We start from the raw sequence: 21,006 nt of genomic DNA, 5'->3' as shown, positions 1-21,006 counted from the left end.
AACATTAACGAAACTACGAGAGCTTTCGAACTGAAATACGAAACAAAACACTCAACATATAAACGTGTAAAAATATCTATAAATATATAAAACGCAGCCCATCGCCAGGTACGATAAAAAGAGATATCTATCGAACAACATCGACCAAGTGCTGGCTGACACAACCGCTGTGCGAATCGGTCCCAAAATACAACGGTCACAACACAATACACACAGAACACACTTACACAAATAGTAAGGGTAGTGCGAATCGATTAATACTTATTATTAAATTAATTCTTATTACTTGTTTTTATGATTAGATAAATCAAAACAAAGAGAAAGGGAACGAAAAAGGAGAGAAAACAATGTACGAGCAAAAAAACACACAGAAACAAAGGTATATTAAGTATTTTAAGATAAGCCTCATTGTGTTCTTTTTTGTTAGTGTTTCTGGAAAAAAACAAATTGTTTTTTTTTCTAGAACAGATTGAGAAAAAATTGTGATGATTGTTTGACTCAAATTTGACTCCTCTCAAGCTCGCGAATCCTCGGCTCGATCGATTTCACCTTTCAATGTGGCGTCCTCTACGGTCAAACACTCGAAGCTGCTCGTAGCACTAAAATAGACTGTAGAATAGTACAACGAAAACACCGGATGAAAGATTGATGTCAACGAGATGGAAGAAAACATGTTTCGGAATCATTGAAATACAACACAGTGCAGGTATGTTTTGTTTTTTGTTTCTTTTTCATAGATTTATAGATGTATAATATGTGTTTCGCAGTCAGCGTATCCTTCTCTTTTTAGTGTTTGGGACATGCACTGCATTTTTATACTATTCTAATGTGCTGGCTCGCTAACGGCTCTGCTATTTTACACACACTACAAACGTTTAACAACCACACGCTGTAGTTGTTCTTTTGTCACTTGTTTGCGGTGAAGAGACGGGTAAACTAAACAAATTCACCAAACTGACTCTAAATTCTACTGGTATCTCAAACACCTACAACCTACCTATTCGCATGCATTCCTTCAAAATTTCCTTTCTTCGCATTGTTTTCATATAAGCACGGGGAGCAGCTTTTGCCTTTTGAAACTAACGCCAGAATGGTTCAAACTTAAGCCCTTCTACTATATATTCGTATTTCCTTCCCAACACCCGATGTTCCAATTGTTAGTCGGGGGTGTGGTGTATGTTCTACTGTTTTGCCAGAACTAGAGATTAATATATATATTGGTTTGTATCTGCTTTAGTACTGTTTGTTTATATTAGGAGGGGTCCTCTTGTTTAAGTATCTCTGCACGCGCGCCTATATATTACAGCACATTTATTGTTCACGGTACGAAACAACACGCAAAACAATACATCTTTACTAAGCGAATGTATCGCGTTAAAGGTTTATGAAAAGGAGTAGTGTGTAGTATGTTTTGTTTGAATGTTGGTAAAGCTTCAGTTGAGTTTTGTTTATGAACGAGTTTCTACTCTCGCTCTCTCTCTTTACTTTTTATTGAAAGATTTATATGCGCTCTTAATTTCTAATGAAGCAAGAGCATTTATGTCCGCATCATTCATTCCTTGCGTTGGATTATGGGATGCTAGTTTGCCATAAAACATCCTCTTTTACTTAATTACGCAGGTTTCCTGCCTCCTTTTCTCCTGCTGTACAATTATTAATGTTGAAGTTTTTTTCATAAAGGTTTAAAGGAGAAAAATATCCTCCACCAATAATGTGTGTCTGTACTGGGTATTTATAGTTAATACATGTTTGTTGTTGCAATGTAAGTTGTCTGCTTTTTAACACAGACAACTCTGAATTGTCCGTGCAGTAGTTCTAACAGTTTGTTTGAAATGAATCCTTTTCAAAATAAATGTCTCACATTTACTTCTTTGATGCTGCCTACACGCAAGTGTTTAAACGATAAAGGACAGCAGAAATAACTACTCTATTGACGTTTTGTTCTTGGGGATTTACTGATTTATTTTCCATTTTTGTTTTAGCTCTAAGCGCATTGGTATACGCAGCGTGAATAATTTAAAAAAAAGCAAAAAATTGTTTACTAACTCTCATACGGCCGTGTTCTTTTTTTGCTCATGTTATCGCAAAAAGATCATAAAAGGGAGAAGACGCGATCATAGATGGGAGGAAGAGGAAGGTAATTTAGCGGAACATGATCAGGGACGAGGAGATGGAGGGATGAGACTTCCGTTGTTATTATGATACCTATATATCTTCGTCAGAGTGATTCTATATTGCTTTCACTCTTGATTTGCCCTAACACTATCACCTTTTGTTTAGCTCCTTATCTTGCGGGACACGATCCCCTTATATACCCTACTGTGTTGGTTTTTCTTTTCACGCACGCACATTCATTCTTATTTACTTATTATTTTTCCTCAATTCACAAACATACACACACACACAAACAACACACTCATACCGGACACTACGCATGCATACGCTAAATCATATGTACTAAAAAAGAACTAAACGCTCACCATCTCCACAGGGAATTTGATTAGCTAGCCAGTGAGTTTATGTGAGTCGAATATTAGGCTTTATCGTTAAAGCGCAAAATGGTATGTGCTGTGACCTGATGATGATTTGTGGCTAATGTGTTCTTAGTTACTCATTACAGCAAAAGTAAAGTAATAAAAGGTAACAACAATTATTGCGGTCGCCCCTTTTTTATAGCACCTTTTCATTTGTTTTCCTTTAAGAATTTTTTTTTTTTTTGTAAACGAAATTTAATTTCATGCTACGATTACATTGAATATAACAGCGAACTGCTTCCGAAATGTGTTTCACTCGGTGTCACGGACTGGACTTAAATAACTTGAAAGTAATTGAAAAAGGGACTAATTAAGGCTTTCATATCCTGTACACATTTTGTTCTAAAGATCATTCATACACTCTACACGCATACATAAACACAGACATGCATTCATACCATTTTTTTGTTGTAGTTTGTAACTAAAACAGTTGAGTACACAGGAGTTGATGCAGCTGTTGCTTTTACACTACACACAGAGGACAGGAAAGACGAATGGAAGGAAAAAAGAGAATCTGTTTACTTTACAAGCTATAATAACTACCAGCAGCTGGTTTTGGTTTTGGCCCTTGATTTGCAAAACAGTTCCCTATTATGGTTCCCTAGCTGTGTGTTCCCTCGAAACTGTATTTCCCTAACGTCTACTAACAATTCACTGTCTCCTGACTGCCCTTTTATGAGTTTGTTTCGATTTACCCTATTATATACTTAAAAAAAAACAAATCCCTACTGTATATATCACCCTATTCTGTAACCCTACTCCTTTCACTGTTTAATACCGGACGAATAACCGCGACACGATCACGAGAGATAATACGATAGTACGAACGCGAGACGATGAGTATACACGATCACGATCACGGCGAGATTTACGCGAGTTTAACCCGAAATACGTTTTGTTTTTGCTTTATTACGACCATTAATATACGCGACGCGAGGACAACGACGAACCGGCGAGAGGATAAGTTGTACGCACATAATTTGCTATAATTTTTCTTGTTGCTTTGAGGAACGACGACCCGATTTAGAATTATGTTTTTAGTGTTTTTCTTTTAGTTTTTCGGCTTTGTTGTTGCACGCTCTGTGTTGCTTCTATGTTTTAAGCGGGTTTTTGTTACATGTTTGGTTTTGTTTTTTACATTACTTCTTTACTTCTTTCATCTTGTTCTAGTAGTTTCTTTTCTCTTTTGTTTGTTAAGCTTTGTTGTGGTGTGATTTGTTTCAGATTCTTAAATAAGTTCCTATGTGTGAACAAAAAAATTGACTATACTCCTCCTGCTCCTATTTTACGGTTGTAAAATGATGCAAAAATGTATAAAAAGCTAAGTTTGGCAATCTTGAAACGAGTATTAAAAAGATGAAGAACGAACCATTTTGTTGATGTGTAGCGGACATGAAATATCACAACAATAACGGCGTGTGGGTGTGCGTTTTTGATTTGTTCGATTTTGATCTATGGTTGTTTGTTTTGTTTTTTTTTGTGTTTTATTTTTTTTTGCCCTTCTTTCTATTTGCATAATTAGAACATTTACAAATTCCCTTCTAAGATCAATCCATAGCACACAGCCTTCTTTTACAATTAAATGAATTTCTTTTGTCACAGAGTTCACAGAGCCCTCGGATCTCGGATACCCACCATTATATATTTTCCTTTCTTTTTGTTTGCATTAATTCTATACGATCTCGCATTAATTTCTACACATTTGTGGGAGCGGTTTGGTTTGGCATTGGTTTTTAATTTACGTTTGAAACAATCAGGTTCGTGTGTGTTGCCTTTGAGAATCTAGTTTTGTATGAATGTATTTATACTTGTAAAATAAAAAGAGGGTGAAAATTTTAACCATGCAACACATCACGATCGTCGTCACAATAATAACAAAAAGCCTTAACTAGCGCTTATGTGCAAAGAAAGAAGTTAAAACAATTTAATCCAAACAGAACTGAAGAATGGTAAGGTACTGCCATCGTTTGGTTGTGATTCTATTAGTAAAACCATTTTTAAACACACCCAATATAAAGGGAAATTTGCTACTGTTGGATGGAATTGAATAAGTGGCGGGGGGAAGATGATAGAACACATATACGATCAAAAACCAATTATCCAGTTTAGGATAAGGATGCTATAAAAAAAAGCACATCACAAAGGGGAGTTGGTGGAATCATTTCTATCAGAGGTCCCTAACCTATGCTAACAATGCTTTCACGTTTAGTTTGCTGTGGTTTTCGTAGGCGTTTTGTGTTAAATCTTGTTATATGTTTTTTTTTTACTTCAGTTCTCTACTGTCTGTAGGTGTATTTTTGCATGGAAATATGTTCTGGATTGCGGTTCAGTCTTTTTAGAGTTTTGTTAACTACACTTGTATCCCACTCACCCACACACACACACACACCACGCCATTGTATGTTTACCGGATTGTAAAGTTTTTTTTAAGCTAACACTGTTCGAGGGGTGTTTTTTTCCTTTTTTTATTTAATTCCCTATAAGGCTTTCCTCACTTGTTTCACATATTCCGTTTTGGTATGACCAGCAATTAATAAATTAGTTTCCTGACCCTATTTTGTTTGCTAAAGTGTGTAAAGTTCCTGTTTTCGCAGAATGGTATCAGTTAGCTTTGTTTTAGAATACTTATTAACGTTTTCTTATTTTTATTCTCGTCCGACAATATGTGTTTGTGCCTCGATTTTGCAGTTTGCAGTTTGCGGTGTGATTTCACTGTTTTCTTTAAATACATTTCTATCCACGCTGGAGCAATAAATAATATCTTTCACTATTCTCTAATGGCACACAACGGAACACAGTTCAGCCCCTTAACTGCAGAGTTATCTACACACTTTGGCGTGCACCATTGATTTGTATTTTGTTATTTGTACCCGGACGAACTTCTAATTACCCGCGGGTTGGCTGCAAGGATTGATTCTTTGTGCAGTGTTAAAACATAAAACCAGTCAGACTCAGTGTTTCCTGTCTTGTTAAGAAGAAGGTAATCAGACTTAGATTCCGCCAATCCGTAAATTGATCTACACTAGCAAGAAGCCGATTGCTTAATGCTTCAGTTCTGGGTCTTAATTTATTTTAGAGTTGTCGTATTTGTTTATTATTTTTTTTCCTCTAAAAATTTATTCGAATCATTATAACACAATATGAAGCATACTTGTTTAACGCTTTGCCGAACAAACGTAAACGTCCATAATGGAGATGAATTTAACGGCGATTTCGAAACTACACTGACACATTATTGAATAGTTTCAACAGATCAAATTAAAAACAAAACAAAAAAAAAACCCGTTTGCAACGATTCATACAACGTTTCCTCACCTTTCCCCTAACACGATTAAAGTTCACGACCGATACACGATATTTAATAACGCGACGCGCGACACGGACAACGACTGTGTTTCATACGGTTAAACGCGACCCGAACCCGATATATTAACGCGATATTTTAACGACCCGGATATACTTTTGCGAACGCGAACGCGACGATTATGCTTTTGTTTCCTTAACCTACGCTGCCTTAAAGTCCCTACTACCCTTACGTATTTTGTCTCCTGTCTAATAATAATATCACTTCTTCTTGTTTTGCCCTGTTTCTGTACCGGCTTAGTACCGGTTCAAAATAAGGAGAAAAAAAAAGATTGTTACACTTATCGTTATTGATTCGTACTACAAACACAAAGCGAATGGTTTTGTTTGCTCATGTATGAAGATGCGAAATTTGCTACATCTGTTTGTTTGCTCACGTTGTTGTTCATGAAGAATTGGACCATTTTTGCTACATTAATTATTCAGTTGTTTTGTTTGTTTGTTAGAAATAAAACACTACGAAGAGCCATCAGGACTATCATTGCTTCGGTACTACGGAAAATAAGCGCTCGTGGCTTTCTCGCATACATACACACACACAAAACAGAAAGACACATTCATTCATTCACATTACTCAATCACACACTGATTTCCCTATTTGCTTGTTTCCCTAGTTTCCCTAGTTGAATTTTTCTTAAAATTGTCCCTAACTTTTAACTCTTCCCTTCCCTTTTCTTGGCAATGTTGGATCTGTTCATTTTGGTATGTTTCCGTTTCTCCTATCCGTTGTTTCAATAATGTTTACTGAGTACATGCACAGCCCTATCAACTTCGCTAGATTTATGTATCCTTCCGTTATCCCTCTCTATGCTTCTCTTGATAAACGATTCCTAAATTGGTTACTTTGCCCTAACCGCTAGTATTATCCTAAACACCTATATTTCAAACGTCAGAAGTCTCCAATAGGAGAGTTTAATTACCCTGGTGTGCTACTTATTCGAATTTGTTTTTTAAATTACTTTCATTTGAGTTTTGTCAGTTGCTGCTGTTGCTCAGTTTGTGTGTTGGTTCCGCGTTGTTGTTTTCTTCTTCTTTCTTTCTTTCGTGGAGGGGGGGATATACACGGGGGGAATTAGAGTAAGGAATTTTGACGAGCTGGGAAGATATATGGATGTAACTAAAATGCCGCACACATGCATATATGTATCCTATATATACGTGTTTGCAAACATGGAGTTGCAACATAAATCTTCAAACGTTTACAATGCTCAACAAGCTGCAAAGCATCAGCAGCTTATACACGTAAAAAAACAACAACAACAAATCAATTAAAAAAAACTATCATGATTAATGAGTACTGCTGCTGCTGATGAGATATCGTAGAAAAAGGAGTTTCGAAACTAGAAAACATGGCGTTACATTTACATGCAATAGTGTGGGGATTCTTAATACAATTTTCAATTACGGTTTTTGTTTTCCTTTTAAACTAGCCCAATCCTATTCGATCTTTACCATCGAAAATGAAATTGGGTCGTGATCTTTCGACGCACTACGTATGCATGTACCAGAGATCACAACCTTTACAAAATACGTAATGGGGGAGGGCGGGGGGATTTGTTTCTCCCCCCGTTGGTAAAGCCAATTTTGATAAACGGATTCTAGAGCTTGACAAAATAAAAGCCTCACTATTTCCTCACTTCCATTTGTGTAGAGAGGACGCAAATACAACTACTTAGATTTAGTTTACTATTTAACAATGCGAATGCCTCAACCTACCAATTTACTGTAAGTTGTTTTGGTTCATCATTTCAAACAGTTACCAAATATCTGGTTCAATACAAATTGTAAAGAAATTTAAAAAAAAAACTTGCTCCTATTCAACATCACTTTCAATTCGTTTATAGCGCAACGATATAAGGATAGATTCGTATAATAACGCGTAAGGGCGTGGCAAGTTTAAAAAAAAAGACTACACCAGCTATTTTTCAAATTCGTTGATAAAATTAAACAAGCACAACTGATCATTGCAGTGTTTGTCAAACCCCGACGCCCAACACTTAAGAACAATTTGACCATTTGATATTTCCACTTCCATCACGGCCGATTCAAAAGCCGATGTGGAGCAAAAGGAATATTAATTTTATGTTACTTGCCATTCACCACCAACAACCAGTGGCCGTTTTCTCGTGCGTCGTTGCCAAAAACACATGCCTTAGATGCTGTACATTACGGCCAAACGTTCGCTCAGCTGGGGTGGAAATTGTTCGACGAAACGGCTCCAATTTTCTTCACCCACCTGCATCTTAAAACCGTGAAGAATCTACAAGAAAAAATGAAGAGATAATAATTTATTTTCGTTTCGACACCCACCTCGAATAGCTTACCTTTTGCAGCATCTCATGCAAATCTTTCTGCGGTGTCATCCACGATGCAGCCGCATCGCAGAAGAATATAAAATCGGGCACCACACCAACCGGATTGACCGTGATCATTTGACACATCCCACGGAAAGCGGAATCCTTTTCTTCGTTATCTCGGATGTTGCGCAACGATGAGCACCTGCGTTTTTGTTTTGGTTCAGATGAAAAGTCCAATTGGAAACAATTGCATTAACAAAACATGTATGATGAGAAAGTGTATTATCGCTAAACTTCTTGGAAAGTAGGTAATATGTGATAACAAAAGATGATCTTATACGACACATCTCCAATCTACTACCCCGTATACCAAAATAAATCCGAAGGACAAAGGTAACAACGGATAACGGAAAATTTGTGCATTAATAGAAAAAGAAAAACATAAAAATGCTAAATAAAACATAAAGAAACAACAATTGACGGCAAAACATAACTTTGTGTCGTACGATAGATACGAATGTTACAGCCTATTAGGAGTAATTAATAAATATGACAAAACGATGACGATGTTGCGAAATAATTTAGTTACACACCACTGTCGCACAAACTGTTGCAATGAAGGAGCCACTTCTACGGGGCACACGAGACCTAGACGCCCAATTGTTATCGCTGTACAGGAAAAAAAAAGGAAAAGAGAAAGAAAACAAAACAAATAGTAAAGAATATGGAAATGACATGGCATTAACGCATCTATGATTCGCGGCCAGGACGAATGATATATCAACAGAAATAGTTGCCCATTGCTGTTATCAATATCCAAACTGTACTTTTCAAATATCATCCACATTGAGGGTAAAAAATTGTAAATTATTATACCACAACATAACCAAAGTTTGCTAATGCTGCTCGCTAACATGGAACACGCGCAGATACATATACACACACACACATGGACAAAGGAAATGTCGCAAACAAATTAATTAACGTGATTCGAGGTTTCGAGATGGTTCGCTATATGGCTGCAAATTTATAAGCAAATACATTACACAACATGGAGTGCACATATAAAATGGGTCACGATAATAGCATACGCAAACAGATACGGAAAAGTGAACCATACGCGCAACGTTCCTCATTTTTGTGAACGATTTTATCAAGAATATAATTTAAAACATGTTTTTTTTTGTTGGTTTATGAAATTAAAATAAAATTTTTAAACTGAACTATTTGCTAAACTGTGGCGCGAAGTGGAGTTACTTACCAGTATTTTCCAACAAAGTCTTGGGTGTGTTGGTATTGTTGATTATTTCAATTAGCGGCCCCAACACCATCGGAATGTACGGCTTAGTGTCTTCCACTGCGGGGTAAAGAAAAGGTTACATACAATCGTTTGCCATAAGTTTCAATAAAAAAAATAATACAGTCAACCATCCTATAACGAGTTTAATCCGTTACAATGTGTTACAAAAACTCCTCTATGCGAGAAGCTGAGCAAATAATGCTCATTTAAAGTGCTTATAATTTGTTTTTCAAGCTGATAAAATGAAAAAGTTCCAAGGAAACATAAAACGCTTTTTACGCAAGATTTTGCTCGTTAAATTTTTTTTGATCATTATGCGATCAATCTCGTTATAAGGTTGTTGACTGTAATTCGAATGAAAACTCCACTTACTCAGCTTGATACTGATCTCTCCAATAGCCCAAGTCGCATTGTTACAGACGGAAATATACTCCGGGTTCAGATTGTGACCCAAAATGGGCAAAAAGTCGGCAATGTGTGGATGAACGTGCTGAAAGCATGCTTTCGTCAAATCACCTAACAGCGCGAAAGACGATTGGCGCACCTGTGGAACGGATACAAACGATTAGTTTTGTTGTATGTTTCAGTTCACATTTCACTACTCTTTTCCCCCATTACCTCTGGCATCGAATCTTGCATGCACTGGAACAGCAGCTGCATAATGTTGCTGCTCGAAACGAGCGATTCGATGTAACAATCCAAACCTTCCGCCAGCCCGGAAAGCAAATCCAGCGCGACGATCATAAAATCTTTGTCCGGTTGCTCGAACTGTGTCGGATTCGTGGTACTGGCCACATCCTGGATCAATGTTTGCTGTATCAACGATATGCAGCGACGATAGACCGGCTCAGAGTAGGGCAGGAAGCCAGAGTGCAGTGCCGTAGCAACGCTGGACAGACACTCCAGCAGCGGAAACAGATCCTTGTCTTCGTCCTTGAGATTGTTCCATTTTTCGATCAACGGTGGCATTAGCATGCTGATGTATTCCGGTTTGTTCAGATGATGTCCGACCGAATCTGCCAGCGTACCGATTGCATCGTACAGAATAAGCAGATTCTTGTGCTGATACTTTCGGAACGCAAACACAAGCGTATCCAGTATGAAGCCCAAGTACGGTACCAGCTCAGTGCAGGCCTCCTCCTCGAGGGTGGCAAAAGCCGAACAGGCCGCTTCCTGTACGCGCTTGTTCGCATCCAGAATGCGCTTCAGCAGCTCCTTCATCAGCGGCTTCAGATACTGATCGTGCGGCTGACTGACGACCCAATGGGCGTAGCGCGACAGCGTCCAGCAGGTAATGGATCGTACGAGTGCTTTCTTGTCCGAAAGGCACACGATCAGATACGGGATCAGCTCGGGCAGATGTGGCACCATGCCGGTCATGCAACCTTCCGCGATCGCACCCAACGCCAGAATGCCACTTTCCTTCACCAACCACTCCTCGTGAAAGAGTGTCTCCTTCAGAATGGGCAACAGGATCGGCAGAAACTCGTCCTTGTAGACGTTCGCCAGCACGTCCAGCGTTGCCGCACTGCACTTGCGCAAGTTCCAATCGGATGGATTACTGTCGTCATTCATATCGACGTAAGGATCATCAATGTCGTCATCATCATCGTTGCCTTCCATGGATCGTACCGCACTATCGCTACCGCTTGCTCCCGCACCGATCGAGGGTTTCTGTGTGACCGTTCGGGACTTGTGGAACCGTGGCTTAATGTCCTCCTCGCGATCCGGAATCATTTCATCCTCTTCCACGTCGCCCTTCAGTACCATGATGTCTATATCGCTGTACTTCATTCCGCGCACCAGCACCGGCACCAAGCGTGGCAGATGGGGCGTCAGTACCTCCTTGCAGATGTTCTGCTCGGCAAGCGAGAGCCAGAATTCGCAAGCATTTAGCGACGTTTCGTCCGAATCCTGCGTCTGCACCAGCATGTACTCGATGATATTGTTCATGTGCGGCATTAGCCGATCGATGCGCACTTCCAGCAACATTACCAAACCACGGCACACGTTCTTCCGTACCTCGCGATCATCGTCCGACGAAATGTGAAACAGGTTCTCGATGAACGTGTCGATGTGCACCATCAGGGCCTGGGTGCGATTGACGATAAACTGGTTGATGCAAGCGATCGCGTACGATCGAATGCTAGGACTCGAGTGGCGGAAAAATTGCAGGAACTTTGGAATCATGATGTTTAGTGGACGGTTTAGGGCACTGCTATCGAGCGTGTCGGCCGAATCTTCGCAAATTTTCTGCAACGCACCAAACGCACCCTCGCACACAATGTAATCCTGCGAATCGAGCATGTCACATAACGTCGGCAACAGTTCCGGCCAGTTCTGTAGCCCGCCCGTATTGGCGATGGTCGTGATGAGGATACCGGCCGTCGCTCGGATCAGCGGTGACGGATCGCTGAGCGCCATCAGACATTCCTGCTTGATGTACTCGAGAATAGCCGGTTGTAGCTGTGCTCCGTGGATGCGAATGTTGTTTTTCAGAATCAATCCAGATAGTGATCGAGTCGGTTCATTTTCCGAAGTCAGCTTCGTCAGCACATAGATTAGATAGTTGTTGAAGTCCGGATACTGGTTGAGTTCTTCCAATTTCTGAAACGCAAGCAATAAATTTCCGATGAGTAATTTTCGCTATATCACTTGCTGTCTGGGAGCGCCATCTACATACCAGTTGCACCGCACGTTGTACCATATTATCCTTTGATTGTGACTGCTTCAACAGTGTGATGATCTGGCTCAGACCATCCGGTTGCGGTTCCCACGACATGTTGTTCAATGTTGGTAAAATCAATCGATCTGTTTATGGTGCCCACCGTTGCCTTCCGCCAAGGACGATTGTCCTTTGTTCTTTATCACAAAAATGTTACTGCTAATGCTGACCCCACCAAGTTTCGGGGGCCCGTAAACCGTAAGCCCAGCAGTAGTCGCTATGATAAAACTTGTAACTAATCTGCCACTTAAAATCTGCTTCTCGCTTATCAACGCAATTTACTAATCGTTTAATCTACCGCACGTTCCGCGAAGTGTCTCGAAACAATCGAATAAAAGATGTCGCCCAAAGAAAAGCGAGCCTCGGTGTGGTGCTTGCGTGAGGCAGTTGCTTTCCGCGTGTGTACCTGTGTTCGGTGTATGCGAATGTGTGCACTTTCCAAACTCTTTGCAAAACTACTGGTACAGTGTTTTTCCGCTTTTCGTTTGGTAGCTGCGAAATGGTGAACGGATTCGTTGGTGGAAATTTGCTTCCCTTGAAGCGCAAAAATGTGCCAATTCCTGAAAAATGCAAACTTTTTCCGCCGCAAAAATTTCACCTTTTTCCTTTCAACGCGGGCGACTGTCAGTTCTCTGTGAAGAAAGATTTGGCTTTTTGACAGCTTATGAGAGTGTGCTGCTGTGCGAGAGGTGATATCATTACCTTTTATCGTAGCCATGTTGATTTGTTTCGAAGCAGAAATGGAAGCTAAAAACCGCTTCACACGCGATTTGTATTAGGAAAACTGATGCTAAAAAATAATTTAATTAGTTTTCTACCCACTTGTGACAAAATAATGAGGAAAACAGCAATACAGCTACGTATAAAGAAAAATTTCAATTCTTGATATTTTGAATGAACGGGACTGACGGTTTTGACAGTTGTGGCAACGGAAAAGTTTGTTTACGTGTCGGCCGGTCGATATTTTGCATGAATTAACCAATTTTTCTGCAGCGAGAAACAAGCGAACACAGTTTGCTGCACAGCTCACAATGGCATCTAAATTGGAAATAAATATCCGTAGCTTAATAGCACAGTGCGAAGAGATAGTAGCCGTAGACAAACAGGACTGGCGTTTGAAAAAGTACATTCGATCGTTGGACATCATGATTGAGGAGCTGGGCGAACAGTTGGAGTAAGTTATAGGGCGCGGCATATTTGGGTGATATAAATTAATACATTTTGCTTCATTTTTTGTAGCGTCACTGAAGATAAATTGGTGGAAATATACCGCAATCAATGTACCGATTTGAAACAGGCGTCCGGTTATGCTGAACCTTCGGCAGAAGAGAAGCAACGGCTCCGGTTGAAACCAAGAGCAACGGAACCGTTTGGGGACGATGTGATGCGCGAGGTGCGACAGGTTCAAAATCAAACGTACGAAAAGGAACTGCGTAGTGAGCTATTCAATGGCAACTTTTCGACGATACGAAGGCGCGCCGGCCAAAAGGTAGCGGAAAACCTGGAACAGACGGTCAAGCAATACTCCACCGAACAGGAAAAGCTTGCGGAAGATATGCTACGGGTAAGTTATGGTTGCTACATTATCTTTGATAGGATTGAATGATCAAACCACATTTTTCTCCATTGAAATCGTTTCCACAGTTAACGAGAAATTTAAAGGAACAAACACAAACCGCCAACAAGATTCTAAAGAAGGACACCGAGGTATTTGCGAGGAATGCGTGTGTCTTCTACAGCTGGCTACTAATATACTTTTGTTCTATTGTCCCTATTGTAGATTGTGTCCAAATCAGCGAAGCTAACTGACCAAAATACATCCTCGCTTACGACGGAATCATCCAAGCTACAGGAGAACTCAAAAAAGGCTTGCAAATGTTGGATGTGGCTGATGATAGTGTTCGTTATAGTGACCTTCATATGTAAGTATGGAACGTTATGGAACCATACACCGTTTAAACATGATGCGTTTGCTTCTTTCAGTTATGGTAATGTTTATGAAAATAATGAAAAAGCGAGTGTACTAGTATGGACCAGTCGGCGATGGTGGAAACATTATTGGTTGTGGGGACACAAACGGGCAACGAAAGACAACGCATCAAATAAGGCCGCTATTTCGATTTTGCTGTTCTACAGCTGCTTTGATCGATTGCATTGGACAAAGCACGAGATTGTAAATGAAAATGCTGTGTTTTTGTTGATCAGTATCTGCATTTTTTTGTTGTAAATTTTGGCTTTATTGTGAGTATGAATAATATACAAAACTAAACCACTTTTTGTAAAAAAATTGCCGTTTTTGTTTTCTTCACTCAGTGTGATATTTGAGGTACTTGTTGTGGAATGTTTCTACTGTGCGCGTTGTTCGCTGTGAAAACTTTATTACTTAACAGAATAAATTCGACCATGTCGCTCGGCTGTGAGGCGCTGGAGAAACAATATGCTACGATTAGGGAAGAATGAACAGTAGCAGCCCAACACGTGCTTCACATTCCGTTGTATGCCGGACCACCACCACCTTCCGGTACCACCCAGTTGATGTTCTGCGTTACGTCCTTAATGTCGCATGTCTTGCAATGGATGCAGTTTTGAGCGTTAATCTGCAGCTTCATATTGCCGCCCTCGTCGTTCGCCACGTACTCATACACACCAGCCGGACAGAACCGAGCTTCCGGACCATCGTAGATGTTAAGATTGTTCTTTACCGGCACAGTGTCGTCCTTCAGCGTAAGATGTGCCGGTTGGTCACCCTCGTGATTTGTACCGGTCAGCGCAACCGATGAAAGTAAATCGAACGTTAGCTTGCCGTCTGGTTTCGGGTACTCGATCGGTTTGCATTCCTTGGCAGGTTTGAGACGGGTGTGATCTGGCGATCCATGATGCAACGTCCACGGTTCACGGCCACCGACAAGGATGCTGAAGCCACTGTACGCAACACCTCCATACAGGCCCAGTCCAGTGTGGAAACTTGGACGCGAGTTTCGCACCTTGTAAAGATCCTTCCATACGTACGATTCTTTTATACTGGAAAAATTTAGAATAGAATTAACGAAAATCACCAACTAATAGAATAGAAACGCATACCGCTCTTGATAGTCTTTAGGTTCCAGTCCAGCCTTATCTTGTGCAGCACCGGAAAAGACAACGTCGCAAGCACTTTCGGCAGCCAGCATACCACTCTTCATCGCATAATGGCTTCCCTTCACGCGTGGCACATTCATGAAACCGGCACCACATCCCACCAGACATCCGCCCGGGAAGGTCAGCTTGGGAATGCTCTGAAAGCCACCCTCATTCAAGGCACGTGCACCGTACGCAATGCGACTGCCACCTTCGAACGTGTCCCGTACTTTCGGGTGCGTTTTGAAGCGCTGAAACTCCTGGAAAGGACTCAGGTATGGATTGACATAATCCAACCCAACCACAAACCCTACCGCCACGATGGGTGTCGATTCGTTTAGATGGTACAGAAACGAGCCACCGTAGGTGTTTTTGTCCAGCGGCCAACCGATCGTGTGCTCCACAAGGCCGGGTTTATGATTTTCTGGCTTAATTTCCCACACTTCCTTCAACCCGATGCCGTACGTTTGGGGATCGTTTGCCGCGTTCAGTCCAAAGCGCGACATTAGCTGTTTGGACAGATGGCCACGGCAACCTTCCGCAAAGATGGTTGTTTTCGCGTGCAGTTCCATACCGCGCGCGAACGTATCCTTCGGTGCACCATCCTTACCGATGCCCACGTCACCCGTCGCAACACCCTTGACGGAACCATCCTCGTGGAATAGCACTTCGGCAGCCGCCGTACCCGGATAGATTTCTACCCCGAGCGCTTCGGCTTGCTGACCGAGCCAGGCTACGACGTGTCCTAACCGAACGACGTAATTCCCCCGATTGTCCATTGGCCATCCGGGAAAGACCGGAATCGGCAGTTTGGCGGATTCGGTGAGGTAGGAAAATTTGTCATGCGTTACCGGTGTGTTAAGCGGAGCGCCCTGTTCCTTCCAGTCCGGGATGAGTTCGTTCAGCGCAACCGGATCAAGGCACGCACCGGACAGAATGTGTCCTCCTACTTCGGCTGCCTTTTCCACCAAACATACACGCAGCTCTTGGCCCTTTTCGGCAGCTAGCTGTTTTGCACGTATAGCTGCCGATAGTCCTGCTGGGCCTCCGCCGACGATAAGGATGTCCGCTTCATCAACAAAGCGTTCCATGTCGACTTCTGCAAAAAAAAATTGGGCATGAAATTATTCTTATGTGAGCTAGTCCGAATCACTTTCATAACTTACCTCCCCATCGTGCATCTTTATCCCGTGGATGGATCGTATAGTGCGTGGTAATTTTCGGGAACTGGGCCGATATCTCCGAATAGTACCGGGCTTGCTGGCGATTAAGTATTGTACGAGCATCTGCAAAACGAAACGTAAGGTTGCCGTCAATCAATTACGCCCGATTGTGAAAATCAACCGCAAGCAAGTAGCAGCATCTCGTAGAAAAAAAACAACATTCGTGCAACGTCGATCAAGGTCAAAGTCCAATGTGCACCACAAAGAGGGAATCGCCCCCGGCACATCTCGGTAACTGATTCACTTTACTTACACTTGGCAATGTTTAGCATGTTTCGAGCCATGCCGATCGAATGTGTAGACCAGCACTATTCGGTTATATAATTTAGCGACCTTTTCACGAGGTTCCAAAAACCTAATCCTGCTGCGTGGATAAGACTCCTGGACCAAAAGACTATCTGCTGATGTTGATTGACACGCACCAACACACTAGTTGATCACTACGCGCACGGAACACAAAAATACTGCGTTCGATCGACGATCGTACTCGTTTTGTGGGCGGGCGAATTTCGATGCAGTTCCGTAATCGGCTTCGTAATCGGGCTCGTTCGTATCGCTGACCAGTTGAAGCGGTTCCAAAACAGCTGAGCGATTGTATTTGTTGATTAGCAAGAATGATAACTTCAGCCGCTTCTTCTTCCTTTTCTTCCTGTGGACCAACGTAACTGTGCCACGGGATACCGCTCTTCTGATCTTCGTTCGCTAATCAGTGTTTACATATTTTGCAAATACTGCTCAACTTTTGTTTATGTACAACATTTTGCACCAATTTTAATATCGTCTATTTACATTTAAAAACAATGAAACAAATTTGCTTTGCTCTTCTGCCGCAAAGCTGTCAACCGTAAGACGTCAGACGTTTGAATGTCAAATTTGAATTAGGCTCTTGAGAACCGTTGTGAAAGGCAATAGCACAAATTGTTGTAAATTGAAATTTCCGTGTATAAATATGTAGCTTATCTAACTGTTAAAAGTAGTCAAGTGGTGCGTGAATACACATTTATTTGATATCAGTGTGTTTTTCGATTGTAGACACTGAAAAAGGGATATGAATGGTATACATCCGTTTCGGATAGCTCTACTTGACCAAAAACATCCTTTAGCTTCTAGGCAACGATTAAAAACCTTCGAGTTTTATGTTTTTCTCACGTTCATTCATGTTTTCTGAAGGCTCAATGTAGATCTTCAAAATATTCCCTTTTTTTCTCAGGGATACAAGGTCAGTTTGAATATTTGGGTCAATTACAACAGGACTCCCAACTCATGCACTTGCCGCGTAAAAGACAACCGGCTACAAAATACCGACAAACGACAAACAGTTCAAGCGATAGCTTCTCAATTAGTTTCAAGTGGTGACTTTCGGTGGCCGCATTACACATGTTTACGGCATGTTGTGTGAGAAATAAAACCACCAAAAAATCAAACGCCGCGCCCGACATGCGGCGACATCGCGCGATACCTAACGCGGCAAGTGGATGCTTCCGCTATGTGTGGAACGGTGGCGTCGGTGACATACGCGCAATGTGATGCATCCCGACGAACGTCCTTGGTGTAATTAGTAGCACTTAAAATTCAATTACCCGTCCCGACGCGACGTTCCAACAAGTTCAAAGGAAGCGCTCGGTGGGGATTTTTAGGTGACTAAAAACGTATGTTCCTCTGTCGGCCATTTTCCAGCACAAGGCCTGTATCTTTTCCCACCCCGGCATTCTGAAAGGAGAAATTCCTCCATTTTCAATATGATTCGATCGATGCATGATCGTGCGAGATCTGTACCTTGCGTCGATGGTAGGGTACCGCCTACTACGTTCTCGGTGATGATGCAGCTCACTTCCGATGGTAGGGTTTCTGTTTGTTTTATTGACTACCCTTATTGATCGGGGCCGGAACAGGACTGGCGGGGCAACTGGAACTATCGTTAGGTCCCATTAATCACCTTCGACCGGTAGGTACGGGATGTGTCCTGGGTGCAGGGTTTTGTAAATGTGTTGTTAGTTTTTCGATTCACCACAACCGTTATTAGCTTCGGTCATCTTCTCTCTGGCCGGTTCTTCGGATGGATGGGTCGACTATTTTTTGAATTCTTTCTAGTTTCCCCTCCGATGCAGGTTTTCTCGGTGTGGGCTCATCGTGTACCTTGTCTTTGGTGTTTCATTTCGTGCCGTTTCTGGCAAGTCATAATTATAATATTTCACCGCCCGTTCCTAACTTGATCCTGCCCAAAATGTTTGAGGAGCTTTCGATGACCTGCTGCATTGGCCGGAACCGTAAACACCAGTTTGGCAAAACGTGGGCACGATTAAGCTGACGGAAGAATGATCCTCATTATCGGGACGGAGACTGACAGAATGACTTCCTGTTTCTGTGTCTGTCCTGTTGATCGCTGCAAACCGTCTGGCTCTTTAGTAGGTCACCAGGATTGTAATGGCGTTGGAAGATGTTTGTTTAAGCCGTTGTAGTAATGAGAAGGAGAAAACAAATAAAATAAAACAGAAAATAACGCACACACGCACAACAATTATGAAACGACATGTTATAATCTTATATTTTTCATCCTTTTACAAACAAACTAGGACTTGATCGCATATAAAGGTAGTGATCTTAAATTTGTTACAAATACTTATACAAAATAAAATTGTTCTGAACAATTCTGGCCATCAAGCAAAGCAAAGGAGAGAAGGAAAAAAACCGGCAGAAGGTATTTTTACCGTCTTCTCACAACTGGCCCAACGTTTTTTTGTTGGGACGCGACGGACTTCATTTTTCACGGCTTCATCCCTTTTTGGTGCCTCCATTTTGACCCATCCCAGGACCCGCGAGCAGAAGAGAGAAATTTAACAATTATTCCATCACTGTGGTAATTTTCAGTTGTGAACGATAACTTCCCAAATTGTGAGACCCCCCAACGATTGACCGTTGGCGAAATGAAATATTCTCGGTCTGTTCGCTTTGGCCCGCTGTTCCAACGTGCATGCCTGTTGTCGAGCGCGTTGTCTTTCCGTGCCGATCTTTCGGTGGGCTCGTCTCGTCCGAAGCTTGTTAGCGCGCGTACAGTGCGCTCAGGAGCTTACGGGCTGGTTGGTGAAGGAAGATTGGCTTATCCTGCTGATGTCCTGCTGCGAATAAGAAGGGGGATCTTTATCTTTTGTTCCCCCCCCTCCCGCTCTCCTTACTCGTTCGTATCGGCCTCTTACTGATCGATTTTGCGATTTGTAATAGAGTTGCTTTTCTTATGACATTTGGCGTAGCGTTTAAGGAGCATTTAGCGGGTGGTTGACGTGGTAGACGAGTGGACGATTTGGTCTAAGGTGAATGATAATAAGTGGTTATTAATTTGCGCTTATCTGCATTGATGTTGATATGCGGAAAAGTTCCACATGGATGGAAGATAACTGATCAAATCGATAGTAAAATTTATAGCACTAATTTCAAATCAAGCAAGTCTGATCTCATAACATTGAGAAATTGGAAGAGCTTGCAAAGCAATTTAACATGCCTGCAACAAGAATCACGCTGATAAATGTTTATCATTAAAAGTAGGATATTATCTGAAGTTTTATTGCAGGAAATCCTTTTAAAAATGGTGACGAAACTAAACCTTGAAAGCACTTGGCAGTAAACTTTTCCATCAAATCTTTACCGGAAATGGTTTGTTATGGTATTTCCTAGGATAATTTTGCTCATTTAATCTAGGGTTCGTTTTGGGTGTCTTCCGGCAGTTTATTTGTTTGTTTTGAGCATCTTTTTTTTTATTCTCCAGCATTGTTTTATTATCAGTAAATTTCCCAAGTGCTTCCGGTTTTCGCGATGGCACAAGTGCCACGGGCATGCGGGGTACATCATCAGGTTCCAGGTTCGTATCCTCATTATCACTGCACTGGTATGGAATTTCCAGCACAAAAACTGCCAAAAAGAACAGACCATAAAGTCGCTGCAGACCACTTCTGCTTCCGAAGATATGAACGACCGGAAGAGCAAATAGCGACAACGAAATTGCCACAGACCGGACAGTGCCAGGATCATGGGCAGGCATGTGGCATGACAAGTCAACGATGGTGGTGATTCGAAAAACAAACAGCCGGCCGGACCGAAATGACCCGGTCCCGGTTGGCGCCATGAAGTGCAATTTTCAAATTTGAGAAAACTAATACCTCTCAAGTGGATTTGTTCACATATTTTCTGCCTGACTTTTAACACTCGACCGTCCCGGTTCGGCCCCGGTTTGGGAGTGTTTTAGATTTGGCAATTTTTGTTTTATTTTCCTATCTTCCTATCTTCCGTTTGGTCGATGGTTTGTTCTGGTACCGTTTTTGGGGATTTTTGACTTTTTTGCTTTTGGTTTGAAAGACTATTCCTCATCAGTATTGCGACAGAGCGAAACCCTGGGTATGGGTTTTTTTTTCGTACGGACCAAAGATCTCGTGAAGCGCCTGCTTGGAGGAATTAT

The 21,006-nt window shown here is 41.6% G+C and overlaps 3 protein-coding genes across 4 annotated transcripts; 1 reads left to right on the top strand and 2 right to left on the bottom strand.

Annotated features, from left to right (window-relative positions):
* Positions 1 to 707: 707 nt before the first annotated feature.
* LOC125768529 (transportin-1) lies at positions 708 to 12,864 on the bottom strand. Of its 2 annotated transcripts, XM_049436309.1 has the most exons (7): positions 12,178 to 12,864; positions 10,113 to 12,101; positions 9,867 to 10,038; positions 9,456 to 9,551; positions 8,788 to 8,863; positions 8,222 to 8,396; positions 708 to 8,157 (listed from the first exon to the last, which is right to left on the bottom strand). In XM_049436309.1, the coding sequence occupies exons 1-7, from the start codon at positions 12,274 to 12,276 to the stop codon at positions 8,050 to 8,052; spliced, it is 2,715 nt and encodes a 904-aa protein (XP_049292266.1). In that variant the 5' UTR covers positions 12,277 to 12,864; the 3' UTR covers positions 708 to 8,049. The 2 variants fall into 2 exon arrangements, 1 of the variants encoding a protein (XP_049292266.1); XR_007418916.1 differs by lacking the exon at positions 8,788 to 8,863.
* Positions 12,865 to 13,110: 246 nt separating this feature from the next.
* LOC125768540 (vesicle transport protein USE1) lies at positions 13,111 to 14,417 on the top strand. The gene is made up of 5 exons (XM_049436337.1): positions 13,111 to 13,393; positions 13,459 to 13,783; positions 13,864 to 13,926; positions 14,000 to 14,141; positions 14,203 to 14,417. Exons 1-5 carry the CDS (start codon positions 13,251 to 13,253, stop codon positions 14,244 to 14,246), a joined length of 717 nt encoding a protein of 238 aa, XP_049292294.1. The 5' UTR covers positions 13,111 to 13,250; the 3' UTR covers positions 14,247 to 14,417.
* A 145-nt stretch (positions 14,418 to 14,562) lies between these two features.
* Positions 14,563 to 17,370, bottom strand: LOC125768530 (electron transfer flavoprotein-ubiquinone oxidoreductase, mitochondrial). Its single transcript, XM_049436310.1, has 4 exons — positions 16,813 to 17,370; positions 16,503 to 16,622; positions 15,301 to 16,435; positions 14,563 to 15,240 (listed from the first exon to the last, which is right to left on the bottom strand). Exons 1-4 carry the CDS (start codon positions 16,841 to 16,843, stop codon positions 14,703 to 14,705), a joined length of 1,824 nt encoding a protein of 607 aa, XP_049292267.1. The 5' UTR covers positions 16,844 to 17,370; the 3' UTR covers positions 14,563 to 14,702.
* Positions 17,371 to 21,006: the final 3,636 nt, after the last annotated feature.

Source organism: Anopheles funestus, chromosome 3RL (assembly GCF_943734845.2).
Source record: "Anopheles funestus chromosome 3RL, idAnoFuneDA-416_04, whole genome shotgun sequence".
NCBI lineage: Eukaryota > Metazoa > Arthropoda > Insecta > Diptera > Culicidae > Anopheles > Anopheles funestus.
This window is presented reverse-complemented; position numbering and strand designations above follow the sequence as displayed.